This window comes from Lethenteron reissneri, chromosome 16, assembly GCF_015708825.2.
Source record: "Lethenteron reissneri isolate LAM-NWPU_2019-01 chromosome 16, ASM1570882v1, whole genome shotgun sequence".
In the NCBI taxonomy this organism is placed as follows: domain Eukaryota; kingdom Metazoa; phylum Chordata; class Hyperoartia; order Petromyzontiformes; family Petromyzontidae; genus Lethenteron; species Lethenteron reissneri.
The window spans coordinates 8931681-8955743 of NC_083794.1; the positions used below are offsets into that span (position 1 = coordinate 8931681).

Consider the following 24063-nt stretch of genomic DNA (forward strand, 5'->3'; position numbering starts at 1 on the left):
CCTTATACCCCCTCCACCCGTCCTCCAACCCCCCAGCCCCCCTCCACCCCCTTCTACGGTTCTACCCCCCCCAGACCCCCTCCACCCCCCAGCCCCCCTCCACCCCCCAGTCCCCCTCCACCCCCCCAGCCCCCCTCCACCCCCCTAGCCCCCCTCCACCCCCCAGCCCCCTCCACCCCCCCAGCCCCCTCCACCCCCCCAGCCCCCCTTCACCCCCCCCTCCAGCACCCCCTCCAGCACCCCCCTCCCCCCCAGCACCCCCCACCACCCCCCCCAGCCCCCCTTTACCCCCCCTCCAGCACCCCCAGCCCCCCTTCACCCCCCAGCCCCCCTTCACCCCCCCTCCAGCACCCCCTCCAGCACCCCCTCCCCCCCCAGCACCCCCACCCCCCTCCACCCCCCCTTTACCCCCCCCTCCAGCACCCCCAGCCCCCCTTCACCCCCCAGCCCCCTTCACCCCCCCCCTCCAGCACCCCCTCCTCCCCCTCCACCCCCCCAGCCCCCTCCACCCCCCCAGCCCCCTCCACCCCCCCAGCCCCCCTTCACCCCCCCCTCCAGCACCCCCTCCAGCACCCCCTCCCCCCCCAGCACCCCCCACCACCCCCCCCAGCCCCCCTTTACCCCCCCTCCAGCACCCCCAGCCCCCCTTCACCCCCCAGCCCCCTTCACCCCCCCCTCCAGCACCCCCTCCAGCACCCCCTCCCCCCCCAGCACCCCCACCCCCCTCCACCCCCCTCCACCCCCCCTTTACCCCCCCCTCCAGCACCCCCAGCCCCCCTTCACCCCCCAGCCCCCTTCACCCCCCCCTCCAGCACCCCCTCCAGCACCCCCTCCCCCCCCAGCACCCCCACCCCCCTCCACCCCCCCTTTACCCCCCCCTCCAGCACCCCCAGCCCCCCTTCACCCCCCCAGCCCCCCTTCACCCCCCCCCTCCAGCACCCCCTCCTCCCCCTCCACCCCCGCGTAAAGGCAACAGCGAGCAGCAGCAAGCGGCAGCAGCCCGAACCACAAACCCCGCTCGCTTTGTAACGACGCTTCCCATTGGCTTAGCGGAGGCCTCGATTGCCCACCCGGGGGGGGTGGCGGCCGTCCAATGGGAGGAAGAGGCGGGAGTGAGAAGGCGGGAGTGGAGGTTGGTGGTGGGGGCCCCCCCCCCACTTCTCATCGAGCTGCGCGCGACGCGGCCCCCTCAGCGTTTGGCGCCATTTGCCCGCGCCCGCCGCTGTGTGGAGTTGTTGTTGCGCCGTGTGGTGGTGTGTGTATGTGCGTGTAGGGGGGCGGTTCGTCGACCGCGAAGCGTTCGTTTGCCAGTCGTCGTCAGTTCGGCGTCGAAATTTGCTTCGGAAACAATTTAAAGCGATAAGCTTCATTTTGAGAGCGGGTTTTTTTTGAAAAAAAAAAGCCAAGAATACAAGCGTACGCGTCGGCAATAGGCAAGTACGGTCCACGACCAGTCAGCATCGGCACCCATCAGTAGCATGACCAACAACGTTCAAATAATTGTCACTCGCATCGATTTGTAAAACAAGCATCGGTAGCAAGGGGGCATCATCAGCACCGTCATTATTAGTAATTGACACTTGTCATTATTGCTATAGCAACCATCGTGTCTCCACCCATCATCAATATCGCCAAGAAGCGCCAACTTCATCTCCACCACCACCACAAGCTTGCAACCATCAGCAACATCCAATACCACGACCATCATCACCCCCAACAACATCACCTCCAACATCAGCACCACCAACAACCATCAAGAGCAACCACCACTAAAACCACCTCCACTTCCACCTCAAACATTCACTTTGCAGTTACGGCAACCACCACCATCAACACCACCATCAACATCAACACCACCATCAACATCACCATCAACACCACCATCACCATCAACACACCATCAACATCACCATCAACACCACCATCAACACCATCATCAACACCATCATCAACATCACCATCAACACCACCATCAACATCACCATCAACCCCACCATCAACACCACCATCACCATCAACACCATCACCATCAACACCACCATCAATCAACACCATCAACATCACCATCAACACCACCATCAATCAACACCATCAACATCACCATCAACACCACCATCCACATCACCATCCACATCACCATCAACATCACATCAACATCACATCAACATCACATCAACACCACCATCAACACCACCATTAACATCACCATCAACAACACCATCAACACCATCATCAACACCACCACCATCAACATCACCATCAACACCACCATCAATCAATACCATCAACACCACCATCCACATCACCATCCACATCACCATCCACATCACCATCCACATCAACATCACATCAACACCACCATCAACACCACCATTAACATCACCATCAACATCACCATTAACATCACCATCAACATCACCATCAACATCACCATCAATCAACACCATCAACACCACCATCAACACCACCATCCACATCACCATCCACATCACATCAACATCACCATCAACACCACCATTAACATCACCATCAACACCACCATCAACATCACTTGGGCTCGACCCAGCGGGGTGGGGGGGGCAGGTGAGTGTCCATGGGGAGCTGAAAGCCGCACTTTAAGTGAGTGTTTCTAGTTATTGTTTGTATTAGTGTCGATGTTTATATAACAAGTGTCGTAAGTAGGATACAGTAAGTATTCTTGCAGGGCTTCATTGAAATGGGATGATGTCTTTACTGTTTCTGGAAAAGGGCTCTGGATCGAAACGTCGAGTTATTTTCCTCTACCTCTCACAAACACCTTATTGTGTGTGGTTTTTTTTTATGCACGCTATTGTTTTGTACGATATTTACAGTACAAAGCACGAGCAGGTTTTTTGGTTAATGTAATGCGTTTATCCTCAACACGTCAACCGCGGCTTCAGGGTTAACATGAACTCATAATTTTAGAATCATTGCTCGTCCAAAAAGTACGATGTTTAATGGTTATATAATAGAGTTCCAAACGTTAAATTGTTATTCGTTTAATGAAATGTAATGTTTTACTTTGTTTCCCGTTTCCGACGTTCACGCTATCCGAGTCCACCCAGGCCTCTGCCCTCGAAACTCAGAAATGTAACATTTTAATTTGCGTTAAAATTCACAAATTAAACATAGTTGAGGAATAAAAAGTTTATCTGTCACGTCCCGCGTGTTCATAGTGTAGTTACGTACATTTTGAGAAGTCGGTCGGATTTTGGCGACTACACCCAGCGGGGCCTAGGTGAGACCTCGGTCCTCGGATAGATCTCTCCCGGGGGAAAGTGGCGTGAGACCCGGCCGCGCGGTCGTGGCCTGGATGGGTGCGTCGGTCGGTCCTTAACTATGTATTAGTTTTTGTTTATATTCAATTATTGCACGAATAGTCTTACTGAGATAAACCGTTACAGAGATGGTAATAAGTGCTTATGCACGCCGCTGTGTGGTACAATACAGTGCGGTACAGTGCTGACGTGTAGTTCATTGCAGAGTGTGTGGGTCTGCGGATTTGGGGTTTCGTCTTGTTCTCGTTTTGTGCACTTTGCTGAAACATTTTGCTGGGGTATGAGCGGGGCTCGGTGATTGTTGACGCTGTGAAAGTAACTGTGTTGACTTAATTACTGGGGGTGATGTGTGAAGCAGACGACTTACTGTTGCAGTTAAACTGTACATCGAGTTATTCAAAGTGTAACAATGCAGACGTCTTCTACTGTATGTTGATTTTGATGGTCCAATTAAATTTGAGTACAATTGCACATCTGCATCACTATGAATCGTGGCATTTGTCTTAACAGGCCTCTGCTGATCACACCGATCCAGAGTTTGTTTAAACTAATGCTGCTGGAAAATATTTATCTAGATGTGCCGAGATGTTTTATTAAAAGTGAAGATGTTAAACATAACGTTTATTATGTACAGTTATCAGGTGTACGTCTCCATGGCTTGTGGCTTTAATCGCGCTCTCGACCTGTAGAAGTACAATTAATAGCATTTGTTGTAAGTGTGCTTGGTTTTGCACGTGGGTGAAAATATTATGTCACTGCATAGTTTCCCTTCAATGTGAACTAACCTGATGTTTTGGAAGCACCAATCCTGTGCGTTGGGACAGCCAACAGTTGTTGACACTATATATATACCATTTTATGTTGTTCAAGTTGTTTGTGACTCCTCATTCTGGATTAAATCATGGATTAAGCATGAATAATAACACGTTAATACAATGCTTGCAAAGCACAGAGCCCACATTTGAACCAACATCACTATATTTTCTATATTTTGGAGAGTATAGAAAATATAGTGGTTAAAACAATTATGTAGAAATGACCATACATCATTGTGCAATCCCACAGACTTCCAACGTGAATGATTTTAATGTTAACGGTACTGTGCTGACTCGAGATTGATTACCTACCCGATTTTATTTCCGTGATTTATTTAGGTTTGCATAGAAAAATATGAGCATTTATTGTGGAAAGTAAAAGTATTAGCACATTTTAAACGTAGCACCCACTGTTTTTAAGCCTGTTCATTTGTTTATGATGGTTTTTCTTGGTTCTTAATAAGCAGACTATGATTATCAGGTTACAGAACTAGGACATGAAACGCATCCAACGTATGAAATGGTAACTCTGCCTGAATGTTTCACCGCAGATTCATCTACCCTGGGATAGTTATCGAGTTCCCAAAGAGCATTGGTGGTGTTGTTAAAAGTCACCATGGCCCAGGCCAAGGGACCTTCCAACGATAAGAAGATTGTTTATCCACCAGGCGTCAAGGAAATCACCGATAAGATTTCAAAAGAGGAGATTGTCAGGAGGCTAAAGGTACAGCGTGAACAACACTATTTACATGTTCATATTTTCGTTGTGTTTTTGTTGTTACTTTCATGAACACTTGTGGTTTGAAACTATGTTTTTTTTTTGACAATTTTAATCCAAAATATTTGGATCAGTAAAGAGTAATGGGGATTGAAAATATATTATACGAAATATGAGTTTTTATTTGCACTATATTTATCTTTTTAAAGGACATAACCAACCATATGTTGAGTCATGCTCCATGATACATTTTCCTTGGAGATTTCAAGATATGTGGCAATTTTGGTTTGATATTTTCTTTGCTTTAACTTTAGAGTTGATAAAATAATCGTCATCATGAGACTAAAGATGCCATTGAAATAATACACTTATCTGGTTAATGATTAACAATTTATACCACCAATAATTTTAAATGCATCAAAATATTTTATTGCACGAACATAATCGGTAAATGTTTAGTTGAAGTTATATTAAAGCTGATGTGTCAGCACTTAACCAAATTCATTGTAATCTTGTGTGGCATTGATAGGTGTGAATGGGTTTCAGTATAGTACTTAGTTGGTTTGGCTGTTGACTGGCCTTTCTTTGGTTGAAATACAGATGGTTGTGAAAACGTTCATGGACATGGACCAGGACTCTGAGGAGGAGAAAGAGCAGTACATGCCCCTGGCCTTGCATCTGGCTTCTGACTTTTTTCTCAAACACTCAGACAAAGATGTGAGACTGCTTGTGGCTTGTTGTCTCGCTGATATTTTCCGAGTCTATGCACCAGAGGCCCCGTATACTTCTCCAGACAAAATTAAGGTAAGGATGATTGTTGCATTCAACAGATAATTGCCTACTGCATCCTCACACTTTATGCAGTCAGCTGTTGAGTGCTGTTTGTTTGATCGTATATATGTCTGACTTGTGTACACTGAAATGGGTGATACTCAGACAAAATACAATTTTTGTAAGTTTATTTGTATAATATTACGAAAACACGTTTTCTGTTTGTCACTTATTGATTACAATATATTCATCTTTTACATTTCAGGACATATTCATGTTTATCACGCGTCAGTTGAAGGGGCTGGAAGATACTAAAAGTGCTCAATTCAACAGATATTTCTATTTGTTGGAGGTAAGAGTGGTTTTTACACAATATACAACTTCTACTGATTTTCAAGGACTGCAAACTAAGTGTCTGTTATGAACACATTTAATAATCAAACAGAAAATCACAAGGATTGAACAACATGACATGCCACTGCCCAGCCACTGGCTGCCTGACCTGCAAGTCCAGCACTAGCTTGAACAAGTCTCTTCCACTCGCATCATTCTGCCCTGGGCCTTTTGCATGTCACGCCACATTTTGCATGCCCAGTATGTATATGGAAAGAGTATTGCTGTAAAATTGTTGGTCACTGACAATTGACATGTCTATATTTTTTTGCTTGACGCGTACAAAACCTTAACTCGTACAAAACCTTAACTCTTTTTACACAGACTAACATTTTTACCTATTATCAACTTTGAACCCATTATGTGGGGGTTTAAGTCAATGTATGTTGACATTTAGCCTAAAATTTAGGGTGCAAAAATTATGCATAATTATTTAGTGATCTGGTTCTTACAACGTTATCAGGTCACATGGTATTGTAAACGTGGGGTTTTCATTGATACAGTAATATGACAAATACACCCCAAAATTTTCAAACTGTTTAAGTCATGAGGACAACATTTTGTGTATGAGCATGTTTTATCACTCTAATTACATGAAGTTATTTTATGCTATCTGGTTTTTAGAAGAAATTTTACTTCAAAATAACTTTTTATAAAACACCAGAGTCCAACAATATGAAAATCCGGTGTTAGAAACCCCATTTAAATATCTGCTTGTTCATTTAAAATGTTTTAAACTTTAGTTTGGTATGATCTTTCTACAGAACCTGGCATGGGTCAAGTCATACAATATCTGTTTTGAACTTGAAGAAAGCAATGACATCTTCACACAGCTCTACAGGACCCTTTTCTCTGTCATAAAGTAAGTGTCGGGTTATGTAAAAACTACATTTTTTAAAAATGTGATCATTAAAAATAATGTTGTTTGTGTTCATAATATGACAAGCCACACTTTGCATGAGAGGGTTACACTGGTTGTGCATTCTTGCAAAATGGATTGCTTAAATTAATTTGTAAATTGTGTCATGAATGCGCTTAAAATCGAAAGTTTTTGCACGCAATATCACGTCACCATGGCCACTTGTGTCCTCACTACTTCGGTCATTAAGCCTTGAACATAAATTGATGGGCACACCATTCACTGGCATGTGAATGCTGCTCCTTGTAATTCAATATTCAGGGCTGATGGGTGCCCACTCAATTGAGAGTGACTTAGAACCCTAGGTTGGCATACTTCCCCCCCCCCGCCCATGTGTGTGACCCGCGAATGCTCTTAAAAATTCACCGAGATAGGAGTTGCAAAATTTAGTGAGCTTGAGACGATAAAGTAAGAGCTGTCGACAAGAGAGAAATATTATTGAGAATTAGTTTATATACCCGGCGTTGCCGGGGCCAAAAAAATATTTTAAAACTACTCTTAAAAATCTAACAGCAGTGCGTACTGACTGTGGTGGTACCTGCTATGATTACAGCAGTGCATGCTGAACTGTGGTGGTACCTGCTATCACTACAGTAGTACATGCTGACTCTATAGCACAAAGTACTCACCTGACAGTGGCGTGGTGAAGCCTAGTCCCGTGCAGAGCCTCCGGCCTTGCCTAGATTGTCCAGCCGGCCGAGGTGGCACCTTGGCAGGCTGGGGCTGGGTTGCTACCCTTGATCCCCCCCCCCCCTAGCCACGATCTCCCCGGCCGCTCTGCAGTAATATCTACGGCCTATAAGACTGTATAGTAGTAACTCCACGCATCGGGGTGGGGGGGACATGACACAGTGAAGAATTTACCTGAGCGTTTAGTGTATTTTTTAATAGCATTTTTAACGCGAAATGAAATGTCCCCCTCACTCCCACCAAAGGCGCGTGAGTTGGTATGGTCGTGCTCTCGTCATAAATAAATAAAAAGGAAGCGCACAAAAATCGCACTAAATCGCTAATTAAACTAATTAAAAGTTGACGGATGTGAAAAAGGAATAGCGCTTGCTCACGGCGGGGCTTACGGCGTGGTACTTGGCTATTTTTATTTTACGTAAACCCCACAATTGGAGAGCCAAATCCATAGCAAGCGTGCGAACACACAAACCCACAAACCCCGCCACAAACCCACAATTTGTTTTTACTTTTATATATAGAAGAAGATAGATAAATAGAAATGAACGAGATATTGATAAGACACATGTACAGACGCGATGTCACGATGCCACGATGCCACGTGGTGATGGTGGCATAACAACTGTACATGTGACAATCATATGGCCTGCCAGCACTCGGGAAGTTTATTTTACGTGGCCCGCTGGGAAATATAGACGAAGAAGACTGCCGTGTTGCATGTGCTGTGTTAAGATTATAAACAATGCGTCTTATTTTGTATATTTTAATTAATTTAAAACAAGTTTGTTGGAAACCTGTTTATTTTTATCTACCGTGGGTAGCATATTTTGCATGTTGGGTTGATCTATTTTTGTATTCCCAACACATCTTGATATATTTTTACATCATGTGTCATAACGAAATTCCACTTTGAGACCTCCTAGGTTTTCTGAATTTGAATTATTTAATAATCAAACATCAAAACTCAAGCAGGCCTGCATTTTTATTTTTATTCCTTGATTATATTTGTAAGAATTTTTGTGTTTTAACTGGTATACATTTCACATAGCGACATGTTTTAATGGTCACACATACGTAACATTTTATAGGCTATGCGTGTTTTAGCTGCTCTATGAGTGTTATGGTTGAAACTGAACATTGTTTGATCTGACAAGTAATTGTTAATTTGCCAAGTTCAGCATTATTTCATAGTTCATCTTCCATCGCTGAAAGATTTTTCTGCATTCAAGTTATTTTGTTATTTAGCACTCAGATTCATGAGTTGAAGTTGTTTGAACATTTGCAAAATCGTCTCATTTAGAAATTGTATTTTATCTCAAAGCAAAACTGCATTTTATGTTCAAATAGTGAATTAAAAAGAAACAATGCAAGAGATACAAGCAATGTGCAGTGAGCTCTGGTCTTTAAAAAAATTACTGATATATTAATTCTTAATGTTTATTCACATGTAATATTTGTAGGATTGCTATATATTGGTATTCGGTCTTGATTTATAGCCACGTGAAGGTTAAGTAAGATTATCTGTGTGAATTCTGAAAGCAGTGGAAATGTTATCTGCAGTAATGGTCGAGGATAAAGTATTGCAATTCCCAAATCAAAGAAACCCACAAAATAATGCCTTATAGCAGATTATTCAAGTGAGTTTAAATTGCTTAAGATCATCTTGTCACAGTTAAAATTAGATCAGTTATTTCTCCTAAATATAAATTAGTTTTTTCCCCTTAAGAAATTGTGTTGTTGGCTTAGAAAAAAATTACATGCCCTTCAGTGTTTCAAATATAAGAACTAAGTAACAAAGTTCTGTCGGTTTAACAGGTTGAAGTAGATAAATCCTTTAATACAAATCTTTATAACGTCCCCAGCGTTGCAAGTGTACAATGATGTTTATATATTGCTGCAGAATGGGGTTTGCACATGCCATATCGGTTGCTCGTTGGATGTTGTATTTTCAAGCTTTGCATTGGGTTGTCTTGTGCAGCACTGTAGGTAAAGGTGCTCGTAATTTCTAATGTTTTATTGTGTGATGTCAACGTGTTTCACAGCGATGACTAGCCCATACACCTTAAAAGTATTACGTCCTTGAGCAGTTTAAGGATTGATACATTCTGAATTTAGTGTTCACAATACTAAATCATGTACCTGACAAGGACAGAGAGAATGGCTATAGTTTGTAACCTGTATTGCCAATGGAATTGTTACTGTAGTAAGCTAAGATGTATAGCATATAAACAATATTTTGAAAAAAATGCAGCATTCTAATAATTCACTTTTAGTGTGAATCGTAGTGTCTTATTGAGGTATCTGGATCTGTGCCACGCACTAATTTTACGTATGTGCAAGTCAGGCATTTTTAAATGCTATCTCTGATGATTGGCACTTGTATGACTCTTGCACAGATACATTAACCGCCTGTTATTTGAATAACTAACTTAGATATTCAATTTGGATCATAGGCTAAAGTATAAGGTTTGACTGTCCAGGGTCCTGAAATGGCCTTTGGAGTCTTTATCCTTCAGTTAATTGTCTTCGAACATGGTTTCACCCTCAATGTCAGGCGGATGATTGATTTTTTCACGAAGGATTTATACACAGCAATGCTCTCTTGATATACTGCTTTTGTTGGTTATGCTTCCTTGACTCAACACAAACCACTCAAATACAGTCATTCCAAAAGGTACCTTAAAAGTGTTGCTCTTACCAGACGGTAATTAAATTTCATCATAATGCTAAGAGGGACATCCTGCTGGAGATAATTTTTCATTTGCCTAGTTACAGCTTACAACATGTTTTGCCAGTTCCTTGCAGGACCGTCATGCGAGATCATCTGTCCATCCACTAATGTGTCCGCACTTTTGTTTTTAAAGCCAGTCCTGAGGTTTCCCCTCTGTTTTCTTCATGAATAGTGATGCTTTTCACTATAGAAACGTGTCTTCCAAGTTTTCCCTCAAACTCCACGTTTTGTTTGCCTTGTGTAAATATCTTGAACTCACACGGATCTTTGTTACCCCACACCCCCTTCCTTGACAAAGTTTACAAACAAAGCTAATGAGATGAATCGCCTGGCCGCTGATCAAAATTGGTGACACCGCACGGTCCACTCCGTTCAGTTCTTCATCATTAGTGGGTTTTCCGCAGTGGTCTTTTGTATGATTTAGTCAACTGTGTACTGTCTTCTGTGAAAAAAAGAGCTTTATAGCTCATCGGATTCCTCCATTATACATAAATAGGCGCATTCATATTTTGTTTATCTTATCAGTTCGTCATTTTGTTGAGCATTTGCCTCCTATATGACCGTAGCCTAAAGTGTCAAAATGTAGCCTAAAGTCTCAAACCCGAATGGATGTCATTAGATGCTACTTCTCTGCTGAAAATACGTTTCCTATCAAATTAGATTAGCAACGATTTTCCAAAATAAAAATCCATAATCATGTATTATTTTAAATCGATTCACTTGGAAACAATCGTGTAACAGATGTATTTAAAAACAAATGTTGATGATAGAAAAGTAAATTATTTATAACTTTTTTCGTGTTTAGTTTTTTGTCTTTACCTCCCGCACCTCCTATTAGCACGGTTGGCTACGTACGGTACGAAAGAAGTTAAGCATACATTATTGTACGTACATACGTATTAATTAGAAACATCTAAATGCAGCTTACCAGTATCATTAATTCTATTTGCGAATGTCCTACATAAAACACACATGGTTCTTATTGACTTTTGGGTTGCGCGTGATACATTCATTTAAAACCCCTACTGCCCATATATAAGGGCCTTTTATTCTATCTACTTTTGTTAGTGAGCTGTTGTAGGCTTTTTGGTTTGCACGGCAAGGCCTTCCTCAAGCCTGTCAGGGCGCACTTCTCTTCCCTCCCTCCCTGCGGACCGGTTTTGTTATGCAGCAGCACTGGCACGGCAACAAGAGTCTCTAGCATGAGCAGCAAGCGGCAGGCAGGCAGGCAAATGGTGTGAGTTCACTGCCCCTCCTCCACATGTCGGAATGCAGGTTTTACAGTGCACACTTACAGGGTAGGTTCAGAATGCGCGCACAGCCGCCTTTCCTTTTCCCTTTCAGTTGTTGTTCGTGCTCAAGTGGCATGTATTGTCAAGCCTCTAGTGTGTGTGTGTACACATTGGCGTTTTGTTTATGGAATTATTTGACAACAAGGATGGCTTTTTATTAATTGCTATCATTAGATATATTTGACTGCTTTCATCACGAATGCTGGTACAGTGTAAATTCGTCAGCGACAATCAATCCACCGATAACATCTTCTGCGAGCCTTCATCACATCATTATTCCATGATAAATTAATCCACCAAGCACCTGCACATACGCTGATTTAATCCCTCCATCTCTTCAGTGCATGCCCCCTCGGGTACCTCCCATTCCGTAGCTACCACTTGGTCATTATTCTGGACCATCAGTCTTCCCTTATAACCCTGTGTCCTGACCAAGCCTCCTTGACTTGTCTTTGAACAGTTAGAACAATTTCTTTAACCTGTTTTCTCTAATTCATCTGTTTTTCTTTATGTCCATCATTGTAATCATGGAACATTTCCTGTGTGAAAAACGACAATTGATACATTTTCCATTATAGGAGGCCCACTGGGTTGTGGGGGATGGGGTTTTTAGACTCAACGGTATTGTTCAGCCATCGCGCATTTCTTTGTCTCACTGGCACATCGTGTAAAGAGAGTTCACAAGCCTGCAGAGTCTTGTGCAGAAAAGCAAATCGTAAGCCTGCTGTTCTGTCGACTAAACATTACGCGTTGCATTGAACCAGTGTAGTTTTTTTGACTTGTTAAAAATGCGTTATAGTGCATAATATTAAAGTTAAGTTCTGTAAATGTTTTACCTTGTCAGTGGATAACAAAAGCAGTCCACCTTTTTTTAAGCAGCTGTGCATTTATAGATGTAAAACATACACAGCTGTACACTGACTGCTCATTATTTAATTGATGCCCACTTTACAGACGCATTGGAAAATGCGTCTGGCCCCTCACGCATCTTCAGGCAAACCATTCTCGACACCCTATCCCCCAGTAATGTAGGTAAAACTGTTGCATGCTTTTGTCCGAATTGACCCTTGAGCCCAGTGGGGGCCGTTCCACAAAGTTGTGGCTTTGCATATCTTCCAGGCTAAAACCCAGTATGCCGGAGGTCGGGGGTTCGATCCCAACTCCGTCGCCTGTATATTTTGAGTTTGCATGTTCTCCCCGTGGTCGCGTGGAATTTTTTTCCGGGTCCTCCGGTTTTCCCCTCTAGATTTAGAAGCATCTATTTAGATTATTTAGATTATTTTTTTGCTGTAAATGTCCAAATGATAACCCACTTTCTTGAGCTATCATTTGTGGCCAGGTTACGTCTGAAAAAGAAGTTAATACCTCTCAGTGGGCTTTGCCTGGTAGGATGGGGATGGTTTAGTTTCATTTGGTATGTTTTTGGATGATTTGTTTACCTTCTTGTACTTTGCACTAGTATGTTTTTGTATTGGACGTCTGTGAAATGCTTTATAGCTTATCGGATTCCTCCAGTATAAATATTCTGATTCTGAACTCTGAATTCACCATCCATGATAAATTGCGGGTTGGTATAGGTGCAAGCGACGTTATGAATCACTTGCTAAGAAAAGGGGGGCCTCATCATTGGATCATCACCATGTGTGAACTTTGTCTGAAGATTCAAAAGTTGTAATGGAGACAGAATTGAGATAAATAAACTTAGATGGAGTTGGCATCAGTGAGGTGATAAGGAGAGGGAATAACTCAAGACATTGTACTTCTAAAGGGTGACAACCTCTTTTATCATAGAATGAGAGCTCATAGTTATAACAGAAGCTTAATCGTCTCTTGAAGAATCAGACGTGTTATAGTTCGATAGTTAATCAGATAAAGTTTCCCAGCTTACACTCAGGCTCTCAAAATACTAAATATGATAGATCTTTCTAGTATAAGCTGTAGCAATAAACCATGACGAATTTAAACACGGAGGCTTTCGTAACCAATATTCATAAAGGTGTTTTAGTTATATCGAGTAAACAGATCGCACACTTATAGGCGCACAGTGATGACATCACGTCACTCCATTTAAGATCGGAAACAGGAATACTTGACAAATTATGGCTATCGCCTGATGATGTTATAATCCTAGATTTGAAGCTTTCGTGACTGCAAGGATTCATACTCTTAGGTTTTTTCGGTAAAGTCACGTGGGTAAAATAAAAAAAAATAATAAATGAAAATAACTAAATTAAATCACGACGTTTCGGAAGCAACACACGCCTCCGTCATCAGGTGTAACTGCTCCAGTAGACGCTGGAGCAGTTACACCTGATGCTACAGTGATGTTATAATCATCAGCGAAACATTCTCAAATTGTACATTTTGTGGGTTTTCTCTCCAACACACCGGTGTGCTGAACCTGTAACTCTTTGGCACAATTTGTTTACGTGACAAAACTTACGAATTGGCTGTCGGGTGGAGGTGGGTTTACGACACTTATAACGTCACGATCTAACCCAACAATCTTTATTATGAACATGATGAAGATGTAGACCAATATATATAAGAAAATTACCAAACCATTAAATGAGAGTAGAGTACATTACAACATCGTAATGGGTGATATTAATGGAAAATTAGATAAACGATGCAGAGATGATAAAATTATTGGTAAGTTTGGCATTGGAGAGCAAGGGGACAGATAAGCATCTACTAGGAGTTTGCAGCCAGCAAAAATATGAAAATAATGAATACTTTTTTAAAATTACGAAGCTCAAAGGGTGAATTTAGAACGAGATTTGACTTGATAACCCCCAGATTGTCAGATGTCTCTGTCGAGAGAGGGAAACGTTCATTGCAGTCAAAACTAAGATAGTAAACATAAAAAGTCTAGGTCAGCAGGGAGATAAATATACGTTAACTCAAAACCTATACCTAGATGATCATTTTGATAAATTTGATGTAACCGTTTTATATAATACATTTATTAGCATATCAAAGAATAGTGCATTGAAAGTGGAGGAAAGGTTAGAAAGCTAATGAACAGCAAATAGTTTGAAAACCACAAACACATGTTGAGAACAGTTATGAAAACAGATGGAGATGCGAGACTGAAGATTGAATGAACAGAACTGCAAAAAATTTGGCATTGAAGTCAGGAACACAACACATAAATTATTGAAGATTTCATCACAAGAAATAGCATGAATTAGCAAAGAGGAGGTTTATGATTGGTGGGAGATATTTAATTATAACTACCGGTATATGCATCTTCATGTGAGTGGAGGAATACAAATAATTGCATATAGCCCAGGGCTGCTATCTCAGATGAAGATGAAGACATTTCAGATGTCACACTTTTCTGGCAAATCGCCTGATGATGCTGGATGTAATTGCCAGAGAAACGTCGTACTCAAATTGTAAATATTGTGCATTTACTGTCCAATACACTGGTGGGCTGAAGTAGTAACTAATTGGCGTGATGTGTTTACGTCACAAACCTTACTGGCTGTGTTAGGTGGTGGAGGGTTACGACACATTTATACTTATGAGACCTAACCCAAAAACCTTGATTATGAATAATATTGGTCGCGAAAGCCTTTGTGTTAAGCACACTTCAAGACTCTTTGGTTCTTTCGGTAAAGTCACATAGAAATAAAATAAATGAAATAATAGAATACGATGTTTCGATTGCAACACAAGCAGTCGTCATCAGGTAGAACTAAATTTGAGAGAGAGACAAAACTCAGACACGGAGACACAGAGAGACACAGAGACACACAGAGAGACACAATCGAAACGTCGTATTCTATTATTTAATTTATTTTCTTTCTATGTGACTTTACCGAAAGGACCAAAGAGTAATTCCTGCAGTCACGAAAGCTTCAAATCAAGTTTTTCACACTTCAAGAATTCAGCATTTCTTTTTGTAGTATGTGAAAGGGACAAACCTGTCTATCGAGCTGCACTTGAACTGTGCCGGAATAGTATTTGACTTGGAAGCCATGATTGGCCACCCCTGGCATAGTATACAACCAATTAGGACAGATTCAGATATACAATATTGCGTCTACCTCTGTAAGAGACAAATGCTCTTGCATACATACAGTGTATGTATGTTAAACTTATTTTGTGCGTGGGTTAAAACATGGGCTTATTTAATCAGTGATCTGTTTTAAAACTTTGAGAGTTGCCTTCAGATTGATACCCCTTGTGTATTCTGAGGAGGATTTTGAAAATTCACTAAAGTTGCCTTATTTGGAACTGCCCAATTATCGCTTGGTAAATGCAGAAGTTAGATGTTCAGACTGTGATGTCACTAGATTGATTAATCTAGTGATGGGGGCACCACGGTGGTGAGATGTTAACTCCCTCACCTGGTATGGAGGAGGTTGTGGGTTCGATCCCGGCCCTGACGCCTGTATTTTTGGGGTTTGCATGTTCTCCCTGTGGTCGTGTGGATTTTTCTCCAGGTTCTCCAGTTCTTCCCTCCATATTTAGAAACATAAATTTAGAGTATTTGGCTGCTATAAATTTCCACGTGATAAGCCACTTCGTTGAGCTATCATTTGTGGCCAGGTCGCTTCTGAAAAATAACTATATAGTTCAAGTGGGCCTTACCTAATAAAATAAAAATGATAATTGGTTCTTTACCCTTCTATCTGGCAACAAAACTGACACCTTTTTGCAAGGAGTCATGTTTGCATAGAGGTGTCAGTTTTGTTGCCAGATAGAAGGGTAAAGAACCAATTATCATATTTTTACTGGCAAATGAGGTCCCCATAGTGTAAAATAAAAATGGTTTAATGAAACTTATGTCCCATGGCAAAAAAAACTAAAATATAACATTCAATAGGCTTAACCCAGGGGTTTTCAACAACATTTTCCGTCAAATGACGTAACTAGCTTGTACTGGCAGACCCTAAGATATGATATCATATGTACTGGTGCTATGACATCACATGATATCATAACGTTCACGGATAATCTGTACCTCTTGTTACTGCCTCATCTTTCTCCTGTTTATCTCACTGCCATCTCACCAATCTTGATTCATCTCTTCTTTACAGTTCTCTACTGTCCTATCTCTTCTCGTCCATCACTCTCTCTCATCTCACTAATCTGTCTCCCTCAGTGTCTCGGTGAGCCGTTTTTCTTGGCAAGCCATACTTCTCGGTAGCGAGGCCCCTCCTCGAAAGAGCTTTTGTGGGCCCCATTTGGCCCCAGGCTGTCCGTTTTAAGAACCCTGGTCTAGCCTAATCCATGACCATGTTAAACACTGTTGTTCTTTGAAGATCATTCCCTGACCCCCCCCCCAACCCTGGCTGTAGAGGGTAGGGAGGGGGTGGGGTTTGGGGGGTGAATGGAGCAGGAGTGGCCCAGTCCACGGACCTTCATAGCTTATCAGGGATGTTAATAATGCATCGATTGTTTAGTCAATTCTGATGGTTATGCTCATGATGCATCCATACAATTGTGCATTAAGAGTGGGTTATTTACCAATTATACAGATAATGGGTTACATTTACACCAATTGAGGAGACAAAAATGTACAAATGAGACGTCAAAACGAGCGATTCAAACAAGGTGGCAAAAACGAGACTGTTTTGGAAAAAAACATTGAAATGCTACATAATTTGTGACTGACTTCACCGAATCACTGGGGAAGTGGTGAGGGGTCGGTGAAGAGTTATTACTCGTCCATTGGTCTAGGAACGTGGGTATGTCAACTCAAGCCCTGGTGTCTTTCCTTTTACATGGCAATTAAAATGAACTGACTGAACATGAAAACTAAGTTGAGTTTTATCCATTTTATGGCATCAGGAATTTCTTGATGGTGGTGATCCACGTGATTCTGGGCTAATGCTCTCTTGCCAACAGGCCGACTTACCCACTGGTCATGGATATGAAACTTCAGACTGGTGACTCATAATAGTTTTTTAAATATTATAATTTGCTTTAAATCTTTTTTTTATTGTGTATATGATTACAGTAATGGACACAACCAGAAGGTGCACATGCACATGTTGGACCTGATGAGCTCGATCATCACAGAGGGAGACAGCGTCTCCCAGGAACTGCTCGACGCCATCCTGGTTAACCTCGTGCCATCGCACAAGGTCCGTCGCTGTCCCATATGTTACCCCTCTTCTGCGCTCCGCCACCACTCCCATCTCTGAATACCTGCTGACGGGGTTTCTTATGTCACTGGGTCAGTGGGTGGAAGCTGAATGTTCAATGATGTGCGGGTTATAATGTGTGGTGAAGGGCGCGTTGAGTTTTCAAAGTTGATTGTCCATGCAGTGATTACATCAATATTGCTATTGCTCATTAATGCACCCTCTTAATGCACTCACTTCTGTGCTCCACCCATTCACTAAATACCCACCGATGAGTTGGTTCAGTCACTGGGTCAGATTTGATAATGTTATTGAGAATGCTAATGGTGGGTGGTACTAAAGCTGAATGTTAGAATTAATTAAATATGTTGATGGTATATGTTTGTTTTTATGTGTGCTGATTGGTGGGGTAATTTCAGTTTGAAATATTTTCCTTGTGTTTATATCTCTATAGACGGTGTGTTTGTGTGTATATATAATGTATCTCTATAATAGGAGCGATTGTAAAATATTCAAATTGTAATATTCAAATTACTAGTGTGTGGTAAAATGCATTTTTGTTTACAATTATGCTTATTGAGTAATAAAAAAATGTTTGTGCATGTAAATAATTGCACTAATCTCCCTGTTATGTATGCATGTTGAACATAATTGGTTTCACGTCTTAACAGTTAGCACCTTATCAGTGGAGTTACGGACTCGAGCAAATATGCGATGCTAAAGGTTTTAAAATATTTTCCTGTGAATACCATTGTGTAATATATTTCTATTTTACAGAATTTGAACAAGCAAGCATATGAATTGTCAAAGGCGCTTTTGAAAAGGACCGCACAGAGTATTGAGCCTTATATAACGAATGTAAGTTACGACATTTTTTGCGACATGAGAGATGTTTAATCTTTGTTCACTTTTGGAAACACGAGTAATTTCGAAATGATTTCTGCTCTTGCATTACAACTGATGTATACATAGTGCCTAACCAACATTACACATTGGGCCTCATTGCACTTGACCAAACTTATTAGCTCAAGAAAATGACCTCATTGGACATTGCGTAAGATTTTTTGTCTCCCTAATTCTTCCCCTTGCCCGGTTTCTTTTGCAGTTCTTCAACCAGGTGCTCATGTTGGGTAAGACGTCCGTGAGTGATTTGTCAGAACACTTGTTTGACCTCATCCTCGAACTCTACAACATTGACGCTCACCTGCTGCTTTCCGTCTTGCCACAGCTGGAATTTAAGCTCAAGGTGAGCAAATGATTAATCTCACCGCTGACAGCGGCGGGAACACTGAACGTTAATTTCTAAACTGCTTTATTATTCTGCGTCGCAAAGCTCGCTACATTTAATCATTATAATGCACCTTGCTTTGTCCAGGAAAGCCTCAATGAGTGTTGGCTTTTTGCAGGAGGGTTCTGTATTTCAATGTTTGGCAAATTTCATGCATAAGTGTTAAGCGTAGGGGGGAGGGAACCACAGTGCCTGGAGAAAACTCACGTATGCGATGAGGTAACACTTAAAACTCTGTACAGAAAGATTCAAGAATCCATGGCCTAACCTCGTTTAGCTGCTGAGATCGAGCTGTAGGCATGTTGTGTGTGTTGTAAATTGAGGCTGTGGTTTATTAAAATAGACTTGATGAAGTATATATGCCCGTCGTTAAACTACATGCCCCCCACAAACAACGTAATAATGCAACATTAAGGTGTGCAGACTGTGTAGTTAATGTGGTAATAAGAAACTTAAAAGTTGGTAAATGAACTCATAAAGTCTAGGCTGCATTGTTTAATTTGTTTTTGGTGGGTTTTTTTTCATTCTCCACAGAGCAATGATAATGAAGAACGACTGGCTGTGGTAAAACTGCTGGCTAAGATGTTTGGAGCAAAAGACTCTGAACTGGCAGCACAAAACAAGGCACTTTGGCAGTGCTTTTTAGGACGGTATAAAAACTTTATTTCAAAAGATAGCCGTTTGTTTATACGGTTGGCGCACCCCTAACATAAAGCTGCTGGATTTTTTAAAGCATTCTACACAATAATCTAGGTTTACACAGGGGATAAGGCATCATTTGTATTGACACTTAAATGGTTTTAGAAGCTGTGGTGCTATCATCCAGTTCACAGTTTTCCATACCACTGCGGAAAGATTACAAGCCTTGTATCCTGTTGCTATTATTAATTCTGCTAAATGTCATCTTTGTATTTAGGTTTAATGACATCCATGTGCCAGTGAGGTTGGAATGCGTTAAATTTGCCAGCCACTGCCTGATGAACCACCCAGATCTGACAAAAGACTTGACTGGTAAGAGAACAGTATTATTACAGCTACCATACATACACAACACGGTACATGTGACGACGTCACATTTATCCCTCTATTTAAGACCGAAACAGGAGGATTTGTCCACAACTCTGGATGTCGCCTGATGATGCTGTTTGTAATTATTGGTGAAACGTCATACTCGAATTGTAAATGTTGTGGGTTTACTCTCCAACACACCGGTGTGCTGAACGAATAACATATTGCCACGTTTTGTTTCCCTGACAAACCTTGCTAATTAGCTGTGTTGAGTGGTGCCAGCTTTATCGACACATTTATATTTACGCGATCTAACCCAAAAACCTCTGTTATGGATAATATTGGTCGTGAAAGCCTACGTGTTAAACTGAGAACACAGTACAATTGTCATTCACTACTTGAGTAGTGATGATTTCACCTCTGCCTTTTGGCATGATTGATGCTTACCAAGATCATGTGGTATAATGGTCATACCCAAATACTCAAAGACAACATCATGCAATATACTTTATTATCTTACTTAAATAATGATTAGCATTGAAGATTGGATGAATGATAACAGATCTCAGCTGATTATTTTAATTAGAATTACTTCACACTCTGTTAAAATAATACTTGGGTAATTTATATCTATTTAGCGTTTTTATAATTATATTAATATAAATGACATAATTGGCTGTGTTTCACATTGTTTAATCACATCAGCTACATTACAAGGCTCGTTATAGTAAAAAAAAGTAATTTTGGGATTCTGTTATGCGAGAGAATTTCATTTTATGAATGCATCTCTTTTTTGCAGAGATATTAAAGGTGCGTTCGCACGACCCCGAGGAAGCAATCAGGCATGACGTCATAGTTTCCATCGTCACTGCTTCAAAGAAGGACCTGTCTCTGGTTAACGACCAGCTGCTGGGCTACGTGCGGGAGCGCATGCTGGATAAGCGGGTGTGTATGCTGCCCAGTCATCACTACATTGCCCGCCTCGCTCATGAGCAGACATCTGCTGTTATAATACAGAGCATGCCACGGTGGCGAGATGTTAACTACCTCGCCTGGTATATAGAAGGTCGTGGGTTCCATCCTGACCTTGACGCCTTTGTATTGAGAGTTTACATGTTCTCCCTATATAGCTCAGTGGGTCTTACCTGGTCAGATAAAAATAAATAAAATTGTTTCTGTTTTTGATCATTCAAATAATGTAGCATTGCATTGTCTTACACCAGTTTTCATTTTATTTTATGCACATAAAAATATACGTGGGTAAAAACCTCGCTTTGCCCAGATGGACATTTTGTGACATTTCAGTGTAGATGTGCATGAGATTGGTGAAAAAGCTGTACTCTACATCATAATAGAAAGACAGATACTGAATTGTTTTGGACACACAGATGTGTGTGATGGGGGGGAAACCCCTGGAGAAACCTGATCATTGGTAAAGTATATGGAAAATGGAATAGATCTAGACAGACTAAGATGGACAAAGAGTATTATTTTAACGAGGGACACTAAAGCAATGCTATAGAAAAGCCCAAAGAGAGTGCATGCTTTTCTTGTTCTTGACAATATACTGAATGTAGTAAACACGCAACTTTACTTTTGACCGATGCTAAACATTGCTGTTGCTAAAGAACGATGATATAAATTGGTTTTGTTTGGGGCTCTGCAACTAACTGAAAATGTGATATGGTGTGTGCACCGTAGTGGAGAGTTCGTCGGGAGGCAATGATGGGCCTGGCTCTAATCTACAAGAAGTACAGTCTGCACGCGGAAGCCGGCAAGGAATCGGCCGCTCAGATTGACTGGATCAAGGATAAGCTGCTCCATATCTACTACCAGAACAGCATTGATGACAAGTGAGCCTCATAATCCCCTCCTGTGCCTTATTTATCCACCCAGTGGGATTCTAATGCACGTGCTTTGGTGGGATGCCTTATTTAGGCTTTGTAATGTATATAAATATTGCCCCGTGATGAAATGACACAGGATACGCCCCGGTCTCGTTAGATCTTTGAAGCTAAGCAGGGGTTGAGCCTTGACACTGCTTGAATTAGGCAGTCAAAAAACAATGAAAGTAAAGCAATTTGAAACAAACAAAAAATGTTTCGTGACTGCAGGAATTCATATTCTATGGTTCTTTCGGTAAAGTAACGTAGATAGAAAAAATAATCAAATAATTAAAATTAAACTGAAGTGAATAAAAAATATCACGTTTCGATCGCAACACAAGCGGTCGTCATCAGGAACAAGGGGCTGATGACGATATTTATTATTATTTTTTATTCGCTTTATTTTTATTATTTTATTGTAATTTTTTCTATGTATGTGACTTTACCGAAAGAGCCATAGAATATGAACCCCACTCGTCGACTGCTAGCACACCTTTGTCCCCTTACCTCTACAACTCGTGCTGACCAGCACGGTAAAGTATGGTCAAATTATCTCCACTAACCCGTATTGGCTTAGGGAGGCCCCTCATCCAACATCTGATTTGACAAATGGGCTGCACATATGTAAATAGATATACTCTGCTTACATTATACCTTTTATGTACTGCTATATGAGTTTGGCAGTTGTTTCACTGGAATGCCAAGTGTATTATGAATAATGTTACTTATGTACACTTAATTTATACCCACATTTGGGCACCACAATAAGAATCAGCAATGTATATCTCGCTAGTAGTTACCAATAATGCTATACCTACATAACTATCAGGATATAGTTCATACGGGAACTTTGTTGCTGAACATGCCATTTTTAAATTTTACTTGTGATAAAAATGTAGGCATGCACTTATTTGTGCTATAAGAACTATTATTTCTACACCTGCATCATTGATTGTTCTTTCAGACTGCTGGTCGAGAGGATCTTCGCACAATACCTCGTGCCTCATAATCTTGAAACGGAAGAGAGAATGAAGTGTCTCTACTACCTCTATGCCACTTTGGATCCCAATGCAGTGAAGTACGAAATTCACTGTATACATTGTCACCTCATAGAAAATGTAAACAAGTTCCAGCCATCCTCAATCCACCCATGGGTTAAGGTTTTCGCACGCCACATGTCGCTCTTTTGAGTGGTTTTTATTACTATTCTTCACGCTGGTAAGTGCGGGTTGATGTATTGGAGAGGGCAGGACAGATTTTGACATTACTTGCCACTGATGTTAGCTTTGGCTGGGAATGAAACTCTGCTCGCCAAGTTCACAGCACAGTACTCTACCCACTGTACCACCACTCTGCCCCTCAACACACGCATAATGGTTTTCAATATAAACTCATATTTTTAATTGTACGTTGATTTCATTAGATATTAAAGGTGAAATCGTTCATCCTTGTATTCTTACTGCTATATTTTACGTGTTTTTGCCAGAGCTCTCAATGAAATGTGGAAGTGTCAGACGATGCTTAGGAACCACGTCAGAGACCTCCTGGAATTGCACAAACAGCCACCGGTGAGCACGCCCTCTGCATTCCACAATATGTCTTGCAGGCGTTTACAATCATGTGAATCATTAAGGTGCCACAGCGTGTATGTGGGAAATGCATTAAAAAAAAAATTATGATTTAAAGCTTTCGTGACTGCAGGGATTCATCTTCTTGGTTCCTTCGGTAAAGTCACGTAGAAGGGAAATAATAAAATAATAAAAATAAAACAAAATATGATGGAAAACATTTTTTATTCTGTTGTATTTTTATTCTTTTATTATTTCCCTTCTACGTGACTTTACCGAAAGAACCAAGAAGAAAAAAACAAATTCTGTAAGTTTTCCTATAATTTGAGTGTTGTATCCCCAATGAATTCGAGCCAAAAGCTTCCCATGCCTCTTACTCTGTATGTACTAGTTGCAGTCCAGACCTCTGTAGTAGTTTGACATCTGCCTCTGGAGTGTAACTGTAAAACCTTTTTTGTTTTTCTTTAGTCGGAAGCAACAAGCAAAGTCATGTTTTCCAAAGTCATGATCCTTGCAAGTAAGTGATTGAGCATTGTAATGAATATAAAATTCGCATTTGAAGTCTCACCATTTTAAACTTATGATAA

The 24063-nt window shown here is 41.2% G+C and overlaps 1 protein-coding gene across 1 annotated transcript in view; it reads left to right on the plus strand.

Moving 5' to 3' along the window:
- Positions 1 to 1187: 1187 nt before the first annotated feature.
- Positions 1188 to 24063, plus strand: part of PDS5B (PDS5 cohesin associated factor B) — a 43709-nt gene continuing 20833 nt past the window's right edge. Inside the window, 15 exon segments of the mRNA XM_061552338.1 lie at positions 1188 to 1437; positions 4666 to 4838; positions 5433 to 5636; positions 5869 to 5955; positions 6761 to 6858; positions 17600 to 17726; positions 18504 to 18584; positions 18832 to 18972; positions 19549 to 19664; positions 19931 to 20025; positions 20822 to 20967; positions 21724 to 21875; positions 22873 to 22986; positions 23395 to 23476; positions 23945 to 23993. Of these exon segments, the coding sequence (XP_061408322.1) occupies positions 4731 to 4838; positions 5433 to 5636; positions 5869 to 5955; positions 6761 to 6858; positions 17600 to 17726; positions 18504 to 18584; positions 18832 to 18972; positions 19549 to 19664; positions 19931 to 20025; positions 20822 to 20967; positions 21724 to 21875; positions 22873 to 22986; positions 23395 to 23476; positions 23945 to 23993 (1600 nt within the window). The 5' untranslated portion in view covers positions 1188 to 1437; positions 4666 to 4730.